The sequence below is a fragment of the Coenobita brevimanus genome, chromosome 72 (assembly GCF_032717465.1).
Source record: "Coenobita brevimanus isolate Jiangsu-jjx chromosome 72, ASM3271746v2, whole genome shotgun sequence".
Classification (NCBI taxonomy): Eukaryota; Metazoa; Arthropoda; class Malacostraca; order Decapoda; family Coenobitidae; genus Coenobita; species Coenobita brevimanus.
This window is the reverse complement of record NC_137025.1, coordinates 15,286,509-15,313,226: the sequence shown is the minus strand read 5'-3', so window position 1 is coordinate 15,313,226 and position 26,718 is coordinate 15,286,509. Positions and strand designations below refer to the sequence as shown.

At 42.5% G+C, this 26,718-nt stretch overlaps 1 protein-coding gene and 1 pseudogene across 1 annotated transcript in view; both read left to right on the top strand.

Moving 5' to 3' along the window:
• Tudor-SN (Staphylococcal nuclease domain-containing protein 1) overlaps positions 1 to 26,718 on the top strand; it is a 294,602-nt gene that overhangs the window by 214,658 nt on the left and 53,226 nt on the right. Inside the window, exons 13-14 of the mRNA XM_080278226.1 lie at positions 8,305 to 8,520; positions 19,903 to 20,089. Coding sequence (XP_080134352.1) covers positions 8,305 to 8,520; positions 19,903 to 20,089 — 403 coding nt within the window. The remainder of the gene's footprint in view (positions 1 to 8,304; positions 8,521 to 19,902; positions 20,090 to 26,718) is intronic.
• On the top strand, positions 8,711 to 8,828 carry LOC145407312 (5S ribosomal RNA; annotated as a pseudogene).

Below are 26,718 nucleotides of genomic sequence, written 5' to 3'. Positions count from 1 at the left end.
TCACAAAAGTGACGCCCCGCGGTATGATCCATTGTGGCCGAGCGTCACGAAAGTGACGCCCCGCGGTTAAGGGGTTAAGACCCAAATCACACCAATAAGGCACATAAATGACTGAAATAAATGCAAAAGAACCATAAAATGAGAGTTTAGAGGTAGGTTCATACAATATTAAACGTTCTGGTTACTGGCTCCTGGACTGGTACTTATGGACCCTAACCTAGCCTAACTCAGAAAAACACCTTCCTACTGCACATGCATAGCTCCTAACACCCTATTCACACCAATAAAGGACATTAAAGGGTGAAATGAGGTGTTTGAGGTAAGTATAGAATGGAAAAAAGTACAGTATGAAATTTTCTGCCTACTTACAGCAAGTCCATGGCCATCTCGATGTATAACCGCCTCCTCTCGGACTCTGACAGTAAGAAGGATTTCCTGAAGCACTTCCAGTACACTGTTCATGAAGTCTTGCACTGAACTTAGTCAGTTGCACTCAGAAATCCGTTCTCTTCACAGTTCGCACTCTTGTCTAACTTATGCTCCATTGTAACTTACTAAGTGTTGCACTCTGCACTTTAACTTTTCCCACTCTTCTAACCATTTTCTAAAGCAAAAACAAACAAGTCTATTTACGTTAAATTTTGTTCCAAATTTGTCTTTTCACTCACAACTGTAAATCCTTAACACAACACTGTAAATTCCCGTGTGATCTAGTGGAGAAGTTCTTGCTGTTAAATCACTGTCAGAGTCCAAGACTATCACTGGCAGGTGACCTAGGGGTGCGTCGCTGGGTCGTGGTGATGGCATATCCACTGCAGATGACTCTGAAGACAGACACACTCATGTCGAGCGGTGACTCCACCGTGGCTGATGTGCTGGGCTGTGGCTCGGAGCATGAGGGCCTGTCTTAGGGAGGCAACGGCGTGGAGCCAGGGCTGGGCACAGCGGGGGTCACGGGCCTGAAAAAACTGTCAATCGTTGATTGACGCAAGGACCGACGATTCTGACGATTGATGATGCACTGTCTGAAAGCACGCACTTCCTCCACAAGTCCCAAGGGCCCCATCTCCCTGTCGCAGTCTGGGTGTTCCAGGTAGTCGAGAACGAACTCTAGGTGTTCCCGGAGTGCGCTCAGCTTGGGGATGGCTGGAGTAGTGTCATGCTGAGAGGAGTCCGTATCATCGTCGCCGTCCTCGTCGGAATCTTCAAGCTGGGCACTGACACCTGCAACTGAAGACGCGATCTTGATATCAGACAATGTCTGATACCCAGGATCGCCCTCGTTGTCCTCCAACCACTCACGCACATCGTCCACATCAACATCGTCGCCATGTGTATGTAGCCGTGCATGGAAGTCATCCACGTCAAACCCTAGAAAATCGTACTCCACATCCATTCCGAGAAGCAGACGAGACCAACCATTTTCTAGAGTCTTGACAGGGACTTCCTCCCATGCACTGGTGCAGTTGTAGATTGCAGACATGATGTTGTAGCGGCGAAGGTTTTCCGAAGTCCGCTGGCCTCGCGTGTCCCGTCCCTCCCTGCGCTCGTCTTCGTCCTCAAGAACAACCATCACCTCGTCCAGGAACTTCCGGCGGTATAGGCACTTTGTTGCCCCGATCACTCCTTGGTCCATTGGTTGGATGAGAGCAGTCGTATTAGGTGGCAGAAACATGCACCTAATCCGACCATTCTCAACCACCAAGTCCTTGTCGCACAGGTGGGCAGGTGCATTGTCGAGGAGAAGGAGGGCCTTTACCTGGTCACGTGGGATTCCCAGTGTCTTCGTCTGGTAATTGATGACCTCCTTGACAAAGTGGCGGTGGAACCAGTCTTTGAAGATCTGGGCTGTAAACCATGCCTTCAAAGAATGGTACCAGACGACAGGAAGGACATCCATCATCCCACGAAGACACCGAGGCTGCTTTGCACGGCCAACAATAATGGGCTTAAGCCAGTGCATGCCGTTAGCATTGGGACAACACAAAGCAGATATCCATTGCTTTGAGAGCTTGCGGCCAGGTACATGCTTCTCCGTCTCCTCGTTAGAGTGTTCGATGGCAAAGAGCGATAGAATAAACCAGTTTCGTCAGCATTGTAGACTTGACCGAGAGTGAGGCCCTCCCTGTCGATCAAGCCCTTCACCTTGTGCCGAAACTCGTCAACTCCATCCTCGTTAGCGTCCAAAGCTTCGCCATGAGCTTTACAGTTGGTAAGGCCATGCCGTAACTTGAACGCGAAGAGCCAACCCTCGGATGCCTTGAAGTCTAGGCCGTCGTGAAGCCTGGCGAACTTCTCAGCAGCAGCCTTCAGCTCCGTTCCACGTACCATCACACCAGCAGCACGTTGCTGTCGATACCAAATCAACGTGGAGCAATCGATTTCAGCAAACTTGGGAGTAAACATCACCTTCCTCTCCACGCTGCGTTTGCTTCTCGACGAGAAGTCAGCCGTGTACTGCATGAGTTTGTCTCGGGATCTCTTGATATTGAACAAAGTAGATCGGGCCAGATTGAACTCATGGAGGATGCGTGAAGAAGACCACCCCGCATCTACTTTCTCCAATATCTCCCGTTTCTTCTTCAGAGTCAACACCACTCTCTTCCTCTTCTCAGGCGGCTGGACCATCATAACACACACTAATAAGAGGCCCAAGAGCACCAGGAGTGCCTGCAGCAGGTAAGGAACCACCACAAAAGCGAGCACGTGGGGAGCCATGACGACGAGCGTGCACTCGCGGCGAGAGACAGGCGAATAGTGGGGATGATGCAGCGGCGCTCTATTGGACGTCGGAGGAATGACGCGCCACAACAAAGGTGTCCCGCGCCGTGCGCAGTAAGTTCAAATTAGGGTGGGAAAAATTTGTCCCCCCCCCCCCATCCCGGGAATATTGGATCCTGGGACGATTAAGTCCGGTTATTGGGGATGTTCGGCTATTGGGCGTTTGGATATTAGAGGGATTACTTATATATATGTATATATATATACAGGTAACTCGCACGGAACACGTTCTCACGGAACGCGCTCTCAATTGTACACGGTTAGTGCTGGGATATGTATAAGATAACGTAAGATTAAAGAACCATTACGAAAACTATATATTTACGCAAGAGAGGCCTTTGATAGGCCAAATCCTCGTCAGCTCAGCACGCACCGTTTGTTTTGATCACGTGATGTGATTCGCTGTACTGCTTTTCCTCAGTGCTGTATTTGTAAGTTAAATATTTATAGTACTGTTCTGGTAAGTTTATGTGCAAGTTAAAGTACAGTATTATTAAATAACGTTCAAGCAAGAAATAAAGTCTTATAACCAGTTTTCTGATAGGCGTCAGAATATTACCTTTTTTATTTGTTTGTTAAATATTTGCTGTACTGCTTTTCCACAGTACTGTTTATGTAAGTTAAATATTTACTATTCTGGTATTCACTTGTAGGTTAAAGCACTTAAAGAAAGTTAAGGCATTAAATAAAGCCATGTAACCAGTTATAGATTACACACGATCGGTGGGTTCCAAGACAATTCGCCATCATGCCAGTTCCCCGTCAAAACATGAACGATTCCCCATCAGGACAATTCGCACCCTGTATGATTCCCGTCATTCAATAAATATATTAATTCATCAATACTTTTATAAATATACTTATTATTAATTAATCAATAGTTTAATAACTATGTTTCAGGGGGATCCATCAAAGTCTATGTTGTCTTGTTATTGTTGTGATGGTGAACTGGCTTGACAGCGAATAGTCCAGAAACCATTTTGCTCCCTAGACTCCCTAAACGTGGTATTTTGCTGTTATCTGCCATTGGTAATCCATATGAAGCACTTTAAGTGGTTAGAAGGTTTATTTAATGTTATAACTTACAAATACAGTACTGCACACCAAAACTTTGACATACGAATACGTAAACACAAGGCAACATTCCGACGCCGACTGGTTTCGGCATCGGAATGTTGCCTTGTGTTTAGGTATTTGTATGTCAAAGTTTTGCTGTGCAGTACTGTATTTGTAAGTTATAACATTAAATAAACCTTGTAACCACTTAAAGTGCTTCATATTGATTACCAATGGCAGATAACAGCAAAACACCACGTTTAGGGGATCTAGGGAGCAAAATAAGGAGTAGTTAAAACTTGCGCGATTTCGCGCTGAACACTGCATGTTAGGAACGAAACCCAAGCGTTGGGGGCGAGCTTCCTGTATATATATATTCAGTAATCCCTTTACTATTCGATGTAATAAAGCCGAAGGCATGTCTGGAAAGTGGTCCCATCCAGAAAGTGGGCCCCTGGCTCCTGGACTGGTACTTAAGGACCCTAACCCAGCCTAACTTTGAAAGCCACCTAAATAACTCTCTACTGGACTTGCATAGCACCTATTTAAACCTATTTAAGACCCTATTCACAGCAATAACTGATATAAAGCATGAAATAAATGAAAAGGAACCAAAGAATGAGGAATTAGAAGTGACTGTACCTCAGCCAAGGTACTTACAGCACGTTTGTGGCCGCCTTTTCTAAGGTTTTGGCAGTCGTGAAAATGCTCTTGAAGCACGTACAGTAATCCAGTATTGTGCTGCACTTAATTCTTTGCACTGTGAGTTATAATTGTTTAACACTGCACATTGTTCTTAACTGCACCACGCCAGTTTCAACTACCAATTTGCATTCCACAGTTAATCCTTTGGACTCTATATTCTAATTTCTTAACACTGCACAACACTGTAAATTCCCATGTGGTCTAGTGGCGAGGTATTGCAGTTTTTTTACTGTTTATTCACAAAAAATGAGCACATGTGGCTTCCATTGCGAAAAGCATCCACTCACGATTGAAGTTAGGCAGTAACTGTTGGAGTGTTGGTGATGGGGAAACAGAGTTGCCGGATCGCATCAGCCACATTACCAAACTCCTCAATTTTTATTACCAAATTTAACTTTTCATTACCAAATTTGTAAAGCTAGCATTTATTCTTCACTAATTATATATACAAGTGGAAATACATGTAATCATTCTGCTTATAATTAACAGCATGTTTATTATTTTCACACTTATGTTGGCTAGCAGATTAATCAGAGAGAGCAAACAATCCACCATCTCCAACCTGTGTATCCTCATGCATGTGAAAAATCCATTTGGTAATGCATTATTCTGATTCATTACCAAATTGGCCCACATTTGGTAATTAAAAATACCAAATGGCAACCCTGACAGGGGAGAGGGGAGGGGGAAGGAAGGGAGGGGTGAAGGGTCCGTGGTGTAACAGCTGTTAGGTGCCGCGCAGCAATTTCAAATTACGGGTGGGAAAAATTTTGAATTTTGGGGGGATTTTTTTCTTTTTTTGGCCATTTTTGGGTTCCGAAGGTCCAGGCCCACGATGTCCGGAAAGTGGCCATCCGTAAAGTACATGGATTACTGTGTGTGTATACATATATATATATATATATATATATATATATATATATATTATATCTCTCTCTCTCTCTCTATATATATATATATACAGTCAAGTCACCTAAGGCGTGGCTAATTCGTTCTGGACCACGCCCATGCCATAGAAGACCGTGCCATAGAAATAACTAAACCTGTGGGAAGATTGGTATTTGGTTCAAGAATCACTTTTGGCGCACTTATTTAAAAAAGAAAAAAAAGGAACTTGAAACTATTTTTGAAAGTCATTAGTTATCGACAATAAAGGAAGAAAACAAAACTATACTGGTCATCAGCGATGAGTGATTGCTTGCTTCTCACTTCTCAAATACTTAATAATGCAGTAATCATGAATAATGAACAAGTCAGCCAAGAAGTATAATTTGTATGGCAGTATACAGTAATTCACAAGAACTGAACTCACATAATGATCTTTCCTAGCTATTTACATCAACTTGTAGTGTCTTCACATTCCGTAAGAGCCGAATTTTCTCAATCAAAGACCATCATTTCATAACAAAGGTTGGGCACAAAGGCACCCCCCACACACACACACATTGCACCAAAGGCAGAAACATGAATTTTACTGCTCCTTCATCATGAGCTCTGCCCCTCCCCCCAAACAAAGAAACTATCCACATCGTAAACACACCTGACTCATTTTATCTGTCTGATCGTTTGCATTTTAGCCCCTGCACCACATGCCACTTTGTCCAACAGATTTACATTTTCCTTTGGAATAAATGTTTGTGTTCATAGCACTGTCAGGGTGCTTAATCATAACTAAAGTTAGTTTGGAACCACGTGCTCAGAGTTCTGAGAGAAAATGAGAAGCAAGGATATAAGCAAATAAATGCTTCTCTTCACAGTGACGATCCACATAACACTGAGGCAGGCTGTGGCAGGTGGTATGGGACATGGGTCATGTGGGTTGGTTCGGGTTGAGGAAGCCAGTCAGCATTAAGAAAAGCAGTCATCTGGAAATCCAGTACCTAAACGCATCCACTTCCCACACAGTTTCTCTCGTGCATTTGAGTGAACTTACCATGCCATTAAGTAATTATGGGAAAAATTAAATGCCTGTGTTATTGTAAGATTGTTTTCTTTTTGTCTTAAATTGCAACTCTACTGTATATATAAATATGTATACTGTATATATATATTTTGTGTGTCTTGTTTATAAAAGCTCCATCATACTTGCATGCGTTGGCCTCACCCGACGGCAGCTGTCCATGGTGCTTGTTTTCTGGCAGCCACTCTATTCAGTTCCTTATCCCAAAGGTCAAACACTACGATCTCATCTCAGGTCTTTTTTGATCTACTTCACACAGCCCTAACGCCAACATTCACACATCTCATATTCTGCATCCAATTGTCGTTCCCCATCCTCTCCACATGCCCAAACCATTTCAGTCTACCTCTCCTCATCACAACTACACTCCAGTCCCATCCTTCCTCTCAGCTACTGTATTACATCAGAAACCTAGCCCCCCCCAGGCTCCACATTAAAGGACGCCCTACACATCCACCTAATCATTGTCATTTCTGTACGTTTGAGTTTATGTACATCCTCTTCCTTAACTGCCCAGGTCTCACTGCCATACAGCATAATTTGCTCTCAGCTTCAACATTTTTCACCCTCATGGAGTGGATGTGGAGAGGTTGCTCTAAAATAGGTGGACAAAATTAAGAATAAAGCTGTAAGAACAATAAATAACCCAGCAGTTACAAGTGAACTACCTCCCGTACAAGAAAGATGGATGGTACCTTCCTTGCAGTACTTCATAGATATTTTCTTGACAAATGCTCAGAGAAACATCCCATTATGACACCTTCACGCTTTCCCCTGTGCCACACAGGCATCTGGTAGGGCTTATGACTTGACCGTCACACTGTCATATTTTGGAACTTCTGGCTATCAGAATTCCTTAATTCCCCAAACTTCTTCTCTTTGGATCTCTCTTCCCCAGATTAATTCTGCACCACCACTTCACCCTACAGCAGTTCAAGTCCAGCTGTTATTTTTTTATTTATTTATTATTATTATTATTATTATTATTTTTTTTTTTAGGACACCTATAATCTTGTGGATAGATTTTTTTGTTGTATTTTTTACTTTCTTGCTTCATCTTCTGGTAAAAAAAATAAATAAATAAAATAATGGTAGGACATGTTCTCTTAGTTGGGCTGGAACTAGCTCAGTATTAAGGGTAAGGAGTGGTTGGAAAAAGTTTAGGGAGTTGGCACTCCTACTGATATTGAGAGGGCTCTCCCTCTGTGGCAAAGGGTCCTTTTATGCAGCATGTGTTCAGAATGTAATGCTGTACTGTAGTGAGACTTGGGACAGTAAATGAAGAGGATATTTGTAGTCTCAAATGTACAGAAATGAGAATGATTAGAAGGATGTGTTGTTCATCCATGGTGGGTTAGGATTGTGAATCAGAGTTGAAAGGAAGGGTGAGTTGAATGCATCACTGTAGTGAGATGGGGTAGACTGAGATGGTTTGGATATGTGGAGAGGCTGGAGAATGACAACTAGGTGCATTATTTGATAACTGTGAATGTTCAGGGTAGAGTTAGGAGAGAAAGACCTAAAAAGACGAGGGATGAGGTCTAGTATGACCTCATGGATAAGGAATTGAATGGAGAGACTGCTAGAGATCGAGTGACATGGAGAGCTGCCATTAGGTGACCTAGGCCAAAGTATACAAGCATACTGGAACCTTTACAAACAAACGAATGAACAAAAAGCGAAGAAGGTAGAAGGAGAGGGAGATAGATGATTATAAAGGAGTAAAGGAAAAGAGTGGAGCAATAATGGAAAATAGAGAAGATAGGAAGGATTGGAAAGTAACAATGATTTACATCCCTCAGGTTGATTCTATGGACAAAGGAGGCAATTTCATCGGGTGGCTGCATGTGGACAACAAGAACTTGTCTGTGATGCTTGTGGAGGAGGGACTCAGCTCAGTCCACTTCTCTGCAGAGTCCTCCAAGTTCTTCCATTTATTAACTACAGCCCAAGATGCAGCCAAGCAGAAGAAACTTAATATCTGGGCCAACTATGTAGAAGAAGAGAAGGAAGAAAAGGTCAGGAAGCAGTTGCTTTCATTATTTTTTGTATCCTATCTCAGCCCATGCTTTGTTTGGAAAAGTAGGTCAGGTTGATTATAATGATTTATTACCTTACCCGGATGAAGTCTGACGAGGTATTGTTTTTGATTGTTTGTCTGTTTGTTTCTAGTTTGTACAGTATTAAAAAATATATGTATATGTATATATATATATATATATATGTTGAGTACACCGCTTCCCGTCCGATCAGCGAAGTTAAGCAACGTTGGGTCTGGTTAGTACTTGGATGGGTGACCGCCTGGGAACACCAGATGCTGTTGGCATCCCTACGTGTCAAGTGGGGTTGGTGGAGGATTAGTGCCCCTCCCTGTAAAACAATTAACTCTAAGCCATTGGCCACCCCGTCTGGGATACATGGCGTCTGGCAATGAATGAATGAATGAATGAATATATATATATATATATATATATATATATATATATATATAATGAAATTACATGAAACTTTCATGATGTGAGCATTGGTCCCCAAAGAAAGTTATTAAATTTTGGAGGCAATCGAGTGACCTTGAAAGGTCAAAATCAAGGTCACAGATTTTCTGAGGGCTGTAACTTGAGAACGGTTGATGATAGAGATATTTACTATTAGGAACATACAGGAACTTGTAATAAGGGCTTTCATTTGGCACCAAGATCTTTGACCTTGAATGACCTTGAAAGGTCAAACTCAAGGTCAAGGATATTCAGGGGGCTACAACTTGAAACTGGTTGAAGATAGATATTTATAATTATCAACATATAGGAAATCCCACATGGAGTTTTAATTGGTACCTTGACCTTTGACTGTTACCTTGAAAGATCAAACTTAAGGCCACAGATATTCAGGGATTATAATTCGAAACTCGTTGAATATAGAGATACAGTAATCTCTCATTTATCCAGATGTGCAGTATCTGGACCTGTTCATTATCCGGGTACTGGACCTTGGCTCTGTTAAACCATTTTCCGAATTGTGATTATCTAGACGTAAAAGTCCCAGAGAATATCAGCGGGCCAGCCGACATGTTCAGACATTCAGTATCGTGGCCACTGGGCTCAAGCCAGAGCTAAAATGTCCATCCGCCCCTTACTGAGCGGTCAAAGTTTTGCTTTGGTCCAATCACTCCCAGTGAACCTTAAGCACCTGACTAATACGACTGTAACCCACAATCAGTGTCAAAACGTCTGTACACATCCATACTGATTGTCCAAAGTCACACGGCCTCCGGCCTAAGTCTTCCCAAACTGCCACCTTGCACTGAACACAGACCATAACCCACGAGTACATGTTTGGTGACAGTGGCTGTCCACCTTGCTACCGATCGTCTAAAGCTGCCCGGTCACTGGGAGTTTTGTTTCCAAATGGCCACCATGCGTCAGACAGACCACAAGCCATGAGTAAATGTACAGTAAAAGTGCCCGTCTGCCTCATGATAGAAGTGTGAAGATCCTACCCACAGCCTTGCATCTCCCCCCTCTTGTCTCTCCTCCGTACCCTTTAGGCTCTCCCCTCACTCCCTTGTTCCCTCCCCTCCGCGTTGAGAGTACTGACTCGTGAGTTTCTGAAGTTTTTTCAAATACTATTGGTCGTATCGAAATTCCAAAGTGACCCCAAGAAAGCTCATGAAATGGTGCATCTAGACATGTGCTTGACTCTTGAAAGGTGTTGGCAAAATTTTGCACTAGGATGGTGGGAAGTAATATGAAGGTAAGTTTTACTCCTTAACACACTTTATTCTCACTGCATTTCTGTTTTTATTATCTTAACTAATAGTAGAAACATCAGCAAAGATGATGGTATACCATTTGTAGCAGTTTAACCAATTTCCAGTGGCGTATTTGGCCATGGAACCTTTTTTTTTTTTTTTATCTGGGAGCAGTTATCACTGGTGTCAGATAACTGATTTTCCAACTGTCCTGAGGTATTTTGTGGATGTTTGTTGTTCATGCTTTGTTTCCTTGGTGTTTAGCATTAATATAGGTAATCCTATATGTGCTTTGATGTCTGAATATGGTACTGACCTGAAAACAGGGCCAAAATTAGGAGGGGCACTACATACAGTACAGTAGTGTATAGGTAGGGTGTTTTTGGGTTTTATTTTATTTTATTTGTTTTTTTTCATGGTTTTCTTGGTGTTTATCATTACTTTGGATATTCCTATGTGTGTTTTGATGTCTAAATATGGCAGATTGACCTGAAAACAGTACCGGAGTTAGGAGAGGTACTGTACATACAGTAGTGTAAAGGAAGGGTGTTTTTTGGTTTTCAGTGTTTTATTGCATGGTTTTCTTGGTGTTTAGCATTACTTTGGATATTCCTATGTGAGTTTTGATGTCTAAATATGCCTGAATGACTGGAAAACACTACCAAAAAAAAAGCAAAGGTACTGTGCAAATAGGTTAGGTATAGATTGGGGGTTGGGTATAGTTAGGGTGTGGGTATAGTAGGTGGATAGTGTTCATTATCCGGACATGCCTTTGGCTTTATTATGTTGGATACTTGATGGATTACCGTATTTAGTATTACCAAGATATAGGAAGTCTCATGTGGGCTTTCATTTGGCAGCATGACCTTTGACCTTGAGTGACCTTGAAAGGTCAAACACAAGATCACAGAGTTTCAGAGGGCATAACTTCAAAACATTTGTGCCATTATCTTAGACTTTAAATACTATTATTGACATACAGGAAATCCCATATGGGTTTTTAATTGGTACCTTGATCTTTGACCATAAATGACCCTGAAAGGTCAGACTCAAGGTCACGGATATTCAGGGGCTATAACTCAAAGCTTGCTGAAGATAAAGATACTTATTATTGCTAAGGTATAGGAAGTCTCATATGGGCTTTCATATGGCCGCATTACCTTTGACCATGAGTGATCTTGAAAGGTCAATGCAAGACCGTGGATTTTCAGAGGGCGTAACTTGAAAGCATTTGCGCCATTATCATAGACTTTAACCCCTCCGTGGCCACTGGCATCGAATGACGTTTAGCCGATAAATGGCCGCCGGCGTCGTTTAAGCGCGGCCTGTAAAAAACTGCAAAAATTTTTGGGAAGTGAGTGAACGTTCTGAACATCTTCACACTGACCTACACTACATTCCCATACACCCCATCAAGCAGTTCAGAGCCTGCTGCTGTGATGAGTGGCTTTTCGATTTTTTCGCTCCTGGCCATGCCTAAACACGCACAACTACACCCATTATCTCAACCCAGGCAGAACATATCATCTTTGTCCTCTCTTGCAAAACACACACAACCACCTGTTTACGATTATGAAGTAATACAGGCACATACATAAAAGACTTGATAATAAGTGAAAAATACATTTTTGTCTTGGTATCTTTACCTATTTGCTCAGGTTTGCTGTAATGATTTGGATCATTTGATGCAGTGCAACTTGTAGAAAACTGTGAAAACCTTCGGGAGGTGAATGAAAATCTGGGACATGAGACTGACCTTGACTTCACCCTCTCACTATTATCATCTGTCTGTTCACCACCTGCTGTCATGACTAGTGGATGTATGATTTTTTTGCTCATGGCCATGCCTAAACACACATAGTTACACCCATTATCTCGACCCAGACAGAAAATACAATCTTTTTCCTCCCTTGCAGAACACACACAACCACCTTGTGTATGAGACAGCAATATATATTGTGAAAATAACAAGGTAAAATGATAAAAATGAACGTAAAATGACAGAGAAAGATGAACATGTTATGACGGAAAAAATACGTTTTCCCCCATCTGTAAACGTATTTATTTCGTGGTTTGTATCTGTATTCGTAATAATCAGACTTATTCTTGGTTCTGAAACTGCATTACGATTCTATTTTTAGCCATGCTCGTGGTGTAGGAGCTAGAAGTTTTGACTCAACTTCCGTATTGTTAATCGGATCTGACCCTCCACTTTATTCTCCTGTAGCAGAGTCTAGCCTTGGAGGACATGCAGTTTTCTCATCAAGGACTGAAAATTCAACTCTTTCGCTCCCTTTTCCAATCACGGGCACAACGATAACGTAAAAAATAACTCGAAGCTATCATAAACATATTTTATATCAAAAAGGTGAAAATGTACTCATAAAATTTTTTTTCCAGCCATTCCTAACAGATTATGTACTGAAATCATTCGATATCATCATATCTCATATATGCACAGTATTTCAGCACCATTCGCATTGTTTTGGGAGGTAAAAAAAAAAATAACCACCTGCCCAGTTGCGTTGTGGCAGTGCCCTTGGGCGGCGGATGTCGGTTGCCAATATTTCTGCAACTTCCGCGCTTCATTGCAAGCCACGAAATGCGTCTAGGAAGCTGGGATTTGCACTGTTAGGTGCTTCTGAACTTTCTCTTCAATATGGGAAGAAAAAAAAAATCAATTTTCGAAACTTCAAAAAATGGCCCTGGCGTCAGCCTGGGGTGCACAGAAAATTCCAGGCCTTCGCCCACGGAGGGGCTAATTGTGCTCTGACGCTAAATGACAGAAACAAGTCTGTTCAACAGCAGTAAAATAACTGTTGCCGGGCGAGGTTTGTTGTGCCTGGCACCACTTGTTTGTTTATTTGTTTGATAGGAGAGTATGTTAGGTGTTGTAACTCATAGTTCCCTACATATTCAAATTGCTAAGTGTATTTTAGCATAGTTCACACTGTACTGGTACAACGCATTTTGCTTGAGATGAAGAAAAAATTGGTGCATGTCAGTAAAGCATATTTCATCATCATCATCATCATCATCTGGACCTCCTTTCCCACCCTAGGGCAGGGTGAGGAGTAGCAGCATCCAGACAGCCCAAGTTTGGCCAGTTCAATGGGCCATGCTTCCATTCATTCATCATTCAAGCCCCCGGAATCCTTGCTGTATCGGATACACCAAAAAACTCACCACATTCTGTAGCCTTGCAAAAATGTATCCAATAGTTAATCTGTACACTGTCACATTAAAAAGGGGTGCCAAATCCCTGATCATGCACTTCTTCTCACAAGTCATCCAGCCACCTCAATCTCTTGTCAGTCCCCTAGCCTCACCGGCTTCCATACCTCTCTTCCTGACACACACATCCACCATATCCCTCCACCTTCTCATTGGCCCACCTCACCTTCCTCTTAATTTGCTCAAATATATCCTTTTCACCACTCTGTTTTTATCCATTCTTTCCATATGACCATAGGTCAGTACAATGTCTTTGTTATCCATTCTTTCCACATGACCATACTATCTTAGTTCACTCTCTTCGATTCTAGTGTCCACACTTTTCCTCACTCCGCATCTTTCGCGAATCACATTATTTCGCATCCAGTCCACTCTTTGTACTCCACATACATTCCTCAGCAGACCCGTCTCCACAGCTCTCACTCTTGACTTTTCATTTTCATGCCACACCACAGTCTCACACTCATTTGTTAACCCCTTCTTTACCGAATTTCCGAAATGTGTACCCCCGTACGCAAAATAAAATGTCGGCAGCGGAGCTGAAAATGATCGTGAGTACTAGGGTACTCACAATCATTATAGGGGCCTATTGGGCTTCCTCTTCCTCAGTTTGGGTGCTTTGTGATCCCATGTGTGATGACATATGGCAATTTTGTCACTGATGCGGCACTTCCCTGCCATATGCCCCTGCCATGGGGCATAGTTTTATGAAAATGACTCAGATATGTTGTGTAGGTCATTGTACCCTATATATTTTGAATTTGGTATATATAATGCCCTATAACACATGATATAATATAGCCAGATAATGCTTCTTGGAAGGGGACTGTCACTAGCTTAGCAACAGTGGTGGTACCGCGGGAAAGCGTGTGAGAGCACGCCTAGTGTTTTTCAAGCAGCCGAATGTGTCGGTGCTTTTGGATTTACTTCTGTGCCATGGCGTCCTACGGCAATGAATCTGACTTGGATAGTGACTTAGAAGTGTCTGACGATAACGAAACACAATCTGACATAACTGTGAGCGACTCTGGTGAGGAGTACATGCCCGAGAATGACGGTGAAGTGAGCGATAATGATGGGGAAAGTGATACTGATTCTGGTATCAGTTTGGCCTTGAAGCGCATCACCCCACCCCTACCTATGTTTGACCTGCCTCTTTCCTACCTCATTCTTCATGGATCTTCTTCATACTTACAAGGTAAAGAATACAATCGTTATTCTCCTCCCTATTCATTGATTTATATCTCTATCTACTATATTTATCTGTATATTGTATGTTTACTAAGTCAGTTGGTTAGACATGTAATATTGTCATGTACATTATTTTAACATCATAAACACATCTCGTGGTCAGTATCTGCTTACCAATACAAAAATAAATAATATAAAGCAAATAGAAACGATGTAATGATAAAATAATACTACCCCACGAAAGAGCCACGCCTGGGGGAAATTTGGTTTGGCAGGGGGGGTAGCTGAGCGGGGGAGGGGGGGATGCAGTAACGAAGGGGTTAAGATTGGCTCTAACACACCATCACGTAAGTCTCACAGAGCTGCAGTACTCAAGCCTTAGTTTCTTATCGAGGCCCTCATAGCTCCAGCCACTTTCCTTCCTTGTGTCACTCTACCTTCCACTTCCATTGCACATTTTCATCTTTTTTCTATCACTGTAGGTATTTGAACTCTTTCACCAGCTGTAGTCTCTCTCATTCATTGTAACATCACTCTGGGAGTCACCTCCTCTCTCAGTTACCATCACTTTACTCTTTTCTACACTTACTTTCAAGGCACGATGCTCACAGACATCGGCAAAACTCTACACTAGTCTACCTATTTCTCGTTCAGTATTTGTAAGTAGAACTGCTTCATAAGTATACAACAAATTAGAGATATTCCATTCACTACCAGTGCCATCTCTCTCTCTCCATTACTTGTGTTTTTACTTCTTTCAACACCCCATCCATATGTACATTGAACAACCATGTTGACATCACACAACCTTATCGCACACCCACATTGATTGTGAACCACTCACTTAGATGCCTATTTATCCTTACACATGCCCCACTTCCATTAAAAAATTCTTAACGGCACCTAGCAGCTCACTATCTACACCGTACATGCGCAGAACCTTTCACAATCCTTCTCTGTTTACATTGTCATATGCCATTTCCAGATCCATAAATGCCATAAACACCTTTTAGTCCTTCTCACAAGCCTTCTCCACTGTCTGTCTTGCTGCAAATATTTGATCCACACATCCTCTGCCACTCCTAAAGCCACCCTGTTCATCACATACTAGGACCTCTTATATCTCTCTTACCTTCTCTGTAATACTTCTTCTATATACCTTCTCTGCCACACTCAATAAGCTTATGCCACGATAATTCTTACACTCACTTTGCCCACCTTTATTTTAGTACAGGGGTGCAATCACAGCCTTTTTCCACTCCGCTGGCACAGTTTCACTTATCCAAGCCTTCTTACATATCTCCAACAAGCACTTCATTCCACTCTCTCCACTACAGTAAATCATCTCTGCGTACACCTCCTCAACCCCAGCTGCTTTCCCATTTTTCAGTTGTTTCACAGCGTTCTTCACCTGTGCGAGTGTCACAGTTCCTGGCACTGCATTCCTTCTCTACATATCCGCCAAACCAATATTGTTTACAGCGGCTGTGCTCTCTCTTTTCCCGTTCATCAGGCTTTCAAAATATTCTTTCCATCTGGTCCCTACTTCTTCCCCATGTGTTAATAATCTGCCACTTACAGCCTTCACACTTGCATTTCTATGTACAGCCACTTCCACATTTCCGCACTTCTTTCCAGAATAACTTCCTATTTTCAAAGTAATTTGCATTCATTTTTCTTCGTAGATCATCATTTACCTCCTTTTTTCTCCTCACTAGCCTCTTCACATGCTTCTTGCTCTCAATATATTCAGTTTTTATTTAAGTTGAACCCCTCTCCTGTAACCACTCTGGCCACTTTCTCTTTTCCTCCATGCTATCTTAACCTCTTCATCCCATCATGCTGTACCTCCTTTGTTGTTACTCTTGCCGCACCACACACCGCTTCAGCATTCGTAACTAAGCAATCCGTACATGCATTCCACAGGCCGTCCATATCCATTTATTTATTTTTTTAATTTATTTTCTTATATGGTAGGTGGGGGCACTCACCATCCACTCACTCGATGTAGTGCTGCTCTTGAGTGTCTGCCCATTCCTCTCCTCCATCCTTCTTTCTTTCCATCCTCTTCTGTCTTTCTTTCCTTCATTCTTTCCTCGTCCTTCTGCCTACGGGTGACTACACTTCCTCCTCTGTCTTTCTTTCCTTCATTCTTTCCTCTTCCTTCTGCTTGTGGGTGACTATACACTGAGTGACAAGCCAAATGGTTTCCTATACACCAGGAAACCATTTACTATGCTGGGTGGTAACCATGTAACCAATTTTTGGCACCTGGTGGTTTAGTGATTAATTATGGCACTCCAATCAGATTGAGCCAGTGAAGGTTTATATCCAAGGGATGGTTGGGGTTTATTGCTCACGTAATGTCACTCAGGGATGTGAGGCTGGCAACTCTCATCTTAAATGTCAGGACTAACTTGCCTAGCCCCAGGCTGCTATGATCCTTATGAGGCAATGTAGGATTGGATGATGAATGATGATGAGTTAAATAACAGAACAGAGGAAGGAAATACAAATGAATAAAAAAGTAATCCATACACCAGATTACTAGCGTCCTCTGTTCATAAAAAGTCTGTAACAGTTGGACTTGAACGACTGTAAGTTGAGCTTTGGTGGAAACAACTCTGGGGAAGCGAGCTCTAGAGAGATGCAGTTCGGGGAATAAAAGAATTCTGATAGGCAGAAGTTCTGCAAAATGGCCATGTGCCATTCCAATCGTGAGCGCTACCAAATGCCTGTGTAGCATGAGGGAAGACCTGGAAAGGTGGCACAGTGAATGCAACTTTGTCTGAGCATTTGCCATGAAAGTATTTGTGAAATAAATCAAGGGAAACAACATTCCTTCTTACTAGTAGGCAAGGTAGTTTATTTGTATAGCAGGGTTAATAATAATTCCAACAGCTTTGTTCTGAACTTTGCCTAGTTGTTTTAGTGCAACCTCTCCAAATCCATTCCACAAAGGTGAGCAATATTCTAGCTGAGACCGCATGACTCTTATAAATTATAGCTAACTTCTCATCAGTGAAGAAGTTCATTCCAATTCACTGATTCTAACTCCTCCCCGACTTTGGTGCTGTATTCTTCTGCCATTTCTTTGATCCTCAGCATCTTGATTTTCAGTCTTTTGCCCTAACTGCTTTTCTCTATCTTGGTCCACCTCAGTCCTCACAGCTTGATCTTGCATTCCACAATCATATGATCTGTTAGACCAGCACATCATCCTCTCACAGTCCTTGTATCAGCAGCCATTCCCAGCATTGACCTCTCTACAAGCACGTAATCAATCAGGCTCCTTTCAACACGTTCCCCGTTCCCTGTATATCATGTATATTTATGTGCCTCTTTGTATTTGAAGTACGAGTTACAAATGCAGAACCTCCTTTCCTGACACACATCCTTCAATCACTTCCCATTATAATTTTCTCTTGGTACGCCATTACAACCCATTATGTCATCCTCAGAACCAGTGCCTGCTCTTCCATTCATATCTTCCATTACGATCATTTTATAGCTCCAGGGCATTTCTCCTACTGCTTCATCCAGCTCATCCCAAAATCAGTCTTTCTCTTTCTCACTACTGTCATCACACTGTGCATACGTTAAAATCACTGCCACTTTCTGTAACATGAACTTGACATGCGTACATCTCGAGCTGACACATTTGTAATCTCTCATTCCACTCTACCCCACCTCATTCATCAACATCCCATTCATGCCCAATCTTATACATTTCACTCCCTCCCATTCCTGCACTTCACACCCTTTCATCTTTGTTTCACACAATGCCATCACAGCATATCTCGCACTCGTGAACACATTCACTACTCCCACACTCTTGTTCTCCTCATTCATACCTCTCACATTCCACATGGCCATGCGAACCTGCCCATTTGGTCGGGGCTCTATGCAGGCATTTGACCCTCTGAGGGTCGCCAAAATGTTTGCCATGATTTAGTGATTTTTAGATAAGGAAATCCGGGGGACACTTAACGCGACCAAACCAGTTATATGGTTACCACGCAGTGTAGTAAATGGTTTCATGAGTACAGGTAACCATTTGGCTTGTCACTCGGTGCAGAAACCACAAGGCATCCGTACATTGAGTGAGTGGAAGATGGGCTCCTTCACCTACTATCTTGAATTTACATGTATAAACTTAATACTACTCCTCCTCAGCACTTTTGTTACAGATGGTATCTGTTGGTGCAACAGGCTTAAACTAGCATTAACCTCAATCAGTATAGCCCTGTAGTAACTGCATTATGGGGAAATTTCTCCTATTCTTTGTCATTTTGGTCCCCTGTCATGTACCCAAACAATTAACACCTCAGTACTCCGCTACCACTGATTGTGGTATGACATATTTCTCAGTTTACAATACATTAATGTTTCCTTTGAGGATTGTCTGTCTTAATAGACACAACTTTGCCCATAAAGAATGTTAATAGATTCTTGTTACATCATTTTTGTACATTTTGCTGCCATAGTGGCTGAATATTCTCATAATGGTAAATTTTGGAAATGGTAGAGAAAATTTTAACCGAAATAGTCAAAGTTATGTACATCTGTTCATCTTTTCTTCTATTCCATATACCCCTCAGAATGCTTTAGCAAGAATAAAAAGCAAAAAATCAACTTTCTGGATACTTAAGTGTTCCCTTCCTGCAGGTTTTGAAAAAAATCCAGTATGACACAGCTTGGTATGCACTGATAATTGAGGTGTGTGTGACAATGAAGACATTAATGTATTCCCATGCTGGAGTTGACTGTGGTACAGCTGATGTTTTGTTTAGACTGGTGGCAAACCCTGTTGCAAAAATTTGCTGATTAATTCCTGGAAATTGCTGAAACTGTTGAAAAAATAGAAATATTATGATGTTTTAGAAAGTTTGTAACTGTGAGTCAGCCTGGACTCTGGATCTGTGTACTTGTCACTGAATGTGTCCTTCCTGAGAGTAATTGCTGATTGGATAGGTTTGAGCCATACTTACCTCTCGTGACAGTATCTCTCAGATTTTATACAACAACTTGAACCTTAATGATGCACATAGCCATTGGGAAAAAGCTTTACTTCCATCTCTGTTGTAAATGTTGGGTAGTGTACTTTGTAATTTCAGGTATGTCTGATTATTCTGAGTTCATATTGTACTGTATGCACCATGCTGTACCAGTATTCAGGTTTGTAGAATGAACTTTGACTATGTTGTTCCTATCAATGTGTTATCAGATAGAGGATATGGCAAGTGAGCGGAAGGTTGATCAAAAATCAATGATGATCACTGCTGTCAACCGGGATGGAGCCATGTGTGGACAGTACTGTTCTGATGGCCCAGCACTAGAAGAGCTGATGGACAACCTTCGTCAGGAATTCACAACCAAGCCCCCACTTGGTGGTGCCTACACTCCAAAGAGAGGTGAGATGCAATTTAATCCTCCTCCTCCTCCTCCTCCTCCTCCTCCTCCTCCTCCTAAAATAACCAGTAAAGTAACTTCAAAATCACAGTGGCAGGAGTTACAAAATGACCTTAATACTTTAGCATGCTGGGCAGAAAAATGTAAATTACTTCATATTGGAAGTAACAACGTCCATGCGAACTTCAAAATGAACAATATCCAGTTACAGACAATGAAAAGGATCTTGGTGTGATAATATCAAATGACCTAAAACTAAGTAAGCAGTGCACCGAGGCGGTTAAAATTGCAAACAAGCTGGTGGGTTTTATTGGAAGAACTTTCGAGTTTAAATTGGAAAAAGTTATACTGTACTTGCCTTGTACAACTCACTAGTGCGCCCCCATCTTGAGTATTGTGTGCAATTCTGGTCTCCGTACTACAGAAAGGACATTGAAAAATTAGAGAAAATTCAGGGAAGAATCACAAAAATGATACCACGACTTAGAAACAAACCATATGAGGAATGCCTTGAAGAACTTAAATTATTTAGCTTAATGAAGTGCAGGTTAAGAGGGGACCTTATTGAAGTTTTCAAAATCATGAAGGGATATGACAACTTAGACATGAATAAATATTTTGATATAGACTGGTCGAGTCAAACCAGAAGTAATGGCTGCAAAATTGTGGGAAAGCATTTCCAGTCCCATGAAGCAAAATACTTCTTTAACAGAGTTGTAAATATCCGGAACAGATTACCCTCAGATACCGTGAACAGTATCTCAATTGAGACATTCAAAAACAAAATAGACAAGTATTTGCACGAGAATCCTCAGCTAACTCTTTTTCTGTCCGAATAACTTTCTTTTATAGCTGCGTGTAAGTTCATTCCCCTTTTGTCTACAAGACACCCTTTAAACAACGTACCCGTACATAGTGTCGCGTCACGTCATTATACATTTTTCAATTTGTTCGATGCAAATAAAGTAATATAAGCATAGATTAGGATCTTCACAGATAACCCTGAGTTAACGGTCACTACTATTACTTTCGACCTGTGATGGGCTGTGGATCACTGAGGGTCCCTGTTAGTCAAGTGACCACCATCGGGATTTTTTTAATGTACCAGGGATCACTGCATCAGGATGAAACTTGTGTACTTGTCCCACATGGGAGAGTTCCTTATCTCAGTGGAGTGAACGGAGCTAGGGCCTGATTGACTGCTGCCTACCTAAAAAGCACCAGGCAAGGCTGCCGCACCACCCCTAAACATCCACTCTGTGCATTGCACATCCACACTGTGCACTGTGCAGCCCCGTTTTATCTAAGACACCTGTCGTATATATTTCAATCTCCCTAATGCAAAGAAAGCAATATAAGCACAGATTAGGATTTTTTTTTTTTTTTTTTTTTTTTTTTTTTTTTTTTTGTGACCGACTCTGGGCATAGGCTTCACAGCCTGATTTCAAGGCCCAGTAGTCCTCCTACGTACCACACACCTCTACATGTCACCACTTCAGCGCTAATGCCCATTGTCCATACTGAATACATGCTAGGGCTGTCTCATATTTTTTTTTTTTTTTTTTTTTTTTTTTTTTTTTATGTGTCCGACTCTGGGCATAGGCTTCACAGCCTGCTATCACGGCCCAGCAGTCCTCCTACATACCATACACCTCTACATGTCACCACTTCGGCGCTAACACCCACCGTCCATATTGAATACATGCTAGGGCTGTCTCATACAGGACTGGTGTATTGGTATTAGCGGGGGTATTTTTACGACATGTCGGCGGGTCTTCTGGTAGATCAGTAAAGCCTGATATAATGAAATTCAAATCCTTAAACTGTTCCCTGCCCCAGCCGGGATTCGAACCTGGGTCCGTTAGGACTGCAGGCCACCTCTCTACCGATTGAGCCACCGCCTCCCCCTGCACAGATAACCCTGAGTTAATGGTCACTACTCTCACTTTTGATCTGTGATGGGCTGTGGATCACTGAGGGTCCCTGTTAGTCAAGTGACCACCATCGGGATTTTTTTAATGTACCAGGGGTCACTGCTTCAGGAGGAAACTTGTGTACTTGTCCCACATGGGAGAGTTCCTTGTCTCAGTGGATTGAACGGAGCCAGGGCCTGATTGACTGCTGCCTACTTCAAAAGCACCAGGGAAGGCTGCCGCACCACCCCTAAACATCCACTCTGTGCATTGCACATCCACACTGTGCAGCCCTCCTTTTATCTAAGACACCCGTCGTATGTATTTCAATCTCCCCAATGCAAAGAAAGCAATATAAGCACAGATTAGGATATGCACAGATAATCCTGAGTTAATGGTCACTACACTCACTTTCGATCTGTGATGGGCTGTGGATCTCTGAGGGTCCCTGTTAGTCAAGTTACCACCATCGGGATTTTTTTAATGTACCAGGGGTCACTGCTTCAGGAGGAAACTTGTGTACTTGTCCCACATGGGAGAGTTCCTTGTCTTAGTGGAGTGAATGGAGCTAGGGCATGATTGACTGCTGCCTACCTCAAATGCACCAGGCAAGGCTGCTGCACCACCCCTAAACATCCACACTGTGCACTGTGTAGTTTCCACGTTATGTCCACAGACTTCCCATAACCTCAGTGTACCGATATATAATGTCATACCGTAACTATTAGTTGATTTGATTACTTTCCCTTTCAGGTTACTCAGTCGGGTAGCTTATAGACAAAGTATTATAGAATGTGACTTTTCCTTTCCAGTTTTTCCTATGAAATTTCCATGTCAGTTTTTCCATGCTGCATGGTGTTTTTTTCTCACTTTTTCCTGGAGGGTTTGATGGTGGGGGGAGCCTTCTTGCTTTACTATCCTTATCCTTCAGCATGTAGAGTTAGATCTTGTAGTCATAGTTTTCTCTGTAACAAACAGCCTGGAAAGGACCATAAGGTCTGTTGCTGTTTGCTTTCCTCCTCCTCCTCCTCCTCTTTCTTCTTCTTCTTCCTCGAGGCAAGGCTGCCGCACCACCCCTAAACATCCACACTGTGCACTGTGCAGTCCCCTCTTGTCTACAAGACACCCCGTAAACTTAACATACCCATACACAGCGTTGAGTCACGTTATCATACATTTCCTGATTTGCTCAATGCAAATAAGACAATATACAGTAAGCACAGATTAGGATCTGCACAGGTAGCCCTGAGTTAACGATCACTACTCTTACTTTCGACCTGTGATTGGCTGTGAATCACTGAGGGTCCCTGTTTAGTCAAGTGACCACCATTGGGATTTTTTCCATGTACCAGGGGTCTCTGCTTCAGGAGGAAACTTATGTACTTGTCCTGCATGGGAGAATTCCTTGTTTCAGTGGAGTGAATGGAGCTAGGGCCTGATTGCTGCCCACCTAAAAAGTGCCAGGCAAGGCTGCCACACCACCCCTAAACATCCACACTGTGCACTGTGTAGTTTCCACGTTATGTCTACAGATGCCCCCGTTAACTCAACGTACCGGTTTATGTCATGCCGTAACTGTTAGTTTATTTGATTACTTTCTCTTCCAGGTTAGTCAAACAGGTAGCTTATAGACAAAGTATTATAGAATGCGACTTTTCCTTTCCAGTATTTCCTGTGAAATTTCCATGTCAGTTTTTCCGTGCTGCATGGTGGTTTTTCTTACTTTTTCCTGGAGGGTTTGGGGGTGGGGGGAGCCTTCTTGCTTTACTATCCTTATCATTCAGCATATAGAGTTAGATCTTGTAGCCATAGTTTTCTCTGTAACAAGCAGCCTGGAAAGGACCATAAGGTCTGTTGCTATTTGCTTTCCTATGTAATCATCATCATCGTCGTCATCATTATCATCGTCGTCATCATCATCATCATCATCATCATCATCATCGTCGTCGTCGTCGTCAATCATCAATCATCCTCATCCTTATCCTCCTCTCTCTTCTTCTTCTTCTTCTTTTCCGGGGGTGGGGTAGAATGGGCGGAGGTCAGGATGATGATGACAAGGCCCACAACCAAAAACATTAGTGGGTTTAGTGACTCAAGGTGCTTTTTTCCTCAGTTGTAGTTATGTGTCGCATGCATTACTTTAAATTCCCAAAGATTAGCAGGAGGCTTTTCAGTCATGTAATGCATCCAGGATTAGAAACTTATCACCTCCCCTTAAATACTGTATTGTGGCTCCCAAGGCCCAAGTTCTTGTCTACTATAAGGAGGCTCACTGGCACCTCTGTTACACTATCTGGTATATTAACATTCTGTTATATGGTATCTGTGCAATTTACAGTACTATAATTAGCAGTTGTAGTAGTTGCTGGTTCCTTGATAGCAGTGATAAGAAATAGGGAGGTGAGCATGGAAGTGAAAAAGTTACTTTATGACAGTATTGTGATACCAACTCTAACATATGGAAGTGAAGCTTGGACCTTGTTGGAGGGACAGAAGTCAAGAGTGAGAGCAGTGGAAATGAGTTATTTGAGAGGAGCATGTGGAGTCACATGAAGAGACAGACTGACAAATGAAGAAGTGAAGGAGCATTGTGGTATGGATGTGGATGTGATAGGAAGTATTAGGAGAAACACATTGAGGTGGTCAGACCATGTGGAGAGGATGGAGAGTGAGAGAATGACGAAGACTTGGTTTGACCTCTTGTGGAGGATGGAGAGTGAGAGACTGACGAAGAGAGTATATGTGAGTGAGGTGGAGGGGGGGAGAGGGAGGGGGAAGCCAAGGATGAGATGGAGGGATGGAGTGGAGAAGTATATGAGAGGGGGGGTATGTGAGTCGGGAGTAGGGCAGTAAAATGGTGGGGACAGGGTGATATCGAGGCAATTTGTTTGTGGCCACCCCCTGTGGGATTAAGGCATCTGGTAATAGATAGATAGTAGTAGTAGAGTAACCCTTTTATTTTGCTGGGCAGACCCATCAACCACAGGCAAGCAGTCACCCCTGCAGGGCCATTGCATGCAGTGAACTGATGTTACTGTATGGCAGATTGCCTTGCCACAGCAAGGAGCAAAGAGTGTGGAGGTTTTGTTGCTGGATGGATGCTGCATTTGCATCTTTTCCACCCAGCTAACATAGGCACCTTAGCAGGTTCCACATCACCCTGTTATTGAGTTGTATGGTTACCACTCAGCACTGTAAATGGTTTTCTGGCTGACAGGAAACCATTAGGCATGTCACTCGGTATAGAGTCACATAAAGAAGTACAGTAGATGGCACTGCAGCTGGTGGTTGGATGATGATTGCCACCACCTTATTATTGCCACCACCTTATTATTTTTTTTTCCTCATTTATTTTTCCTTCCTCCGTTCTGTTATTTAAAAAAAAAAAAAAAAAAACTACCACTGTAGTCTTGGCACACTTCTGAAGGTTTCAGTATCGTGCCTAAGCAACCTAACCGTCACCAGAGCATCTGATTTCTTGTCTAATATGATGACCATAGGAAACAGTTGTCAGTATTATTTGAATGACCAAATATCAGGCAGTAGTGAATCATCATCATCCGGACCTCCTTTCCCACCCTAGGGCAGGGTGAGGAGCGGCAGTGTCCAGACAGCCCAAATTCACCCAGTCCAATGGGGCATGCTTCCATTCACTCATCATTCAAGCCCCTGGAATCCTGGCTGTGTCGGATATGCCTAAAACATGCATCATGTTCTGGAGCTTCACTTAAACATATCCGATAGAGTTCATCCGGATGTAGCCACGTTAAAAAGGGGTGCCAAATCCCTGATCATGCACTTCTTTTCACAACATTCATCCAGCCAGTTCGATCTCTTGTCAGTTCCCAAGCCTCACCGACTTCCAAACCTGTCCGTTACACATCCACAATATCTCTCCACCTCCTTGGCCTAGCTCATCTCCTCCCTACTTCAAATTTGCTCAGATATACCTTTTTCACCACTCTCTTGTTATCTATTCTGTCCACATAACCATACTATCTCAGTTCACTCTCATCGATTCTGGTGTCCACAGACTTCCTCACTCCACATCTCTCACGAATCACATTATTTCATATCCTATCCACCCTCTGTACTTCACATACATTCCTCAGTGGTTCCATCTCCACTGCTCCTACTCTTGACTTTTCATTTTCATGCCACACCATAGTCTCACATCCGTATGAGAAAGTTGACACTAACATTCCTACATGTAAGCCTCGTGCAGCTGCAACACTCAAGCCTCTGTTTCTTATCAAGGCCTCCATTGCACCAGCTACTTTTCTTCCTTTTGTCACACTACTTTCAACTTCATTTGCACATTTTCCTCTTCTATCATTGTACCCAGGTATTTGAACTGTCAAACGAGGGAGGGGGGAGTGAGCTGGGGGGAGGGTAGTCAAATGGTGGGTGACAGAGCAACTTGGAGGCATTTTGTCTGCAGCCACCCTTTGTGGGATTAGGGCTTCGGGCTGTAAAAAAGATAGGTAGACCAATTCCAGTCTCTCTCCATTCAATGTAACATTGCACTGGGAGTCACCTTCTCTCTCAGTAACCATCACTTTACTCTTTTCTACACTTACTGTCATGGCACGACGCTCACAGACATCTGCAAAACTCTGCAGTAGCCTACCAAGTTCTTGTCCGGTATTTGCAAGTAGTACTGCATCATCAGCATACAACAAATTTGAGATATTCCATCCATCACCATTCGTGCTCAC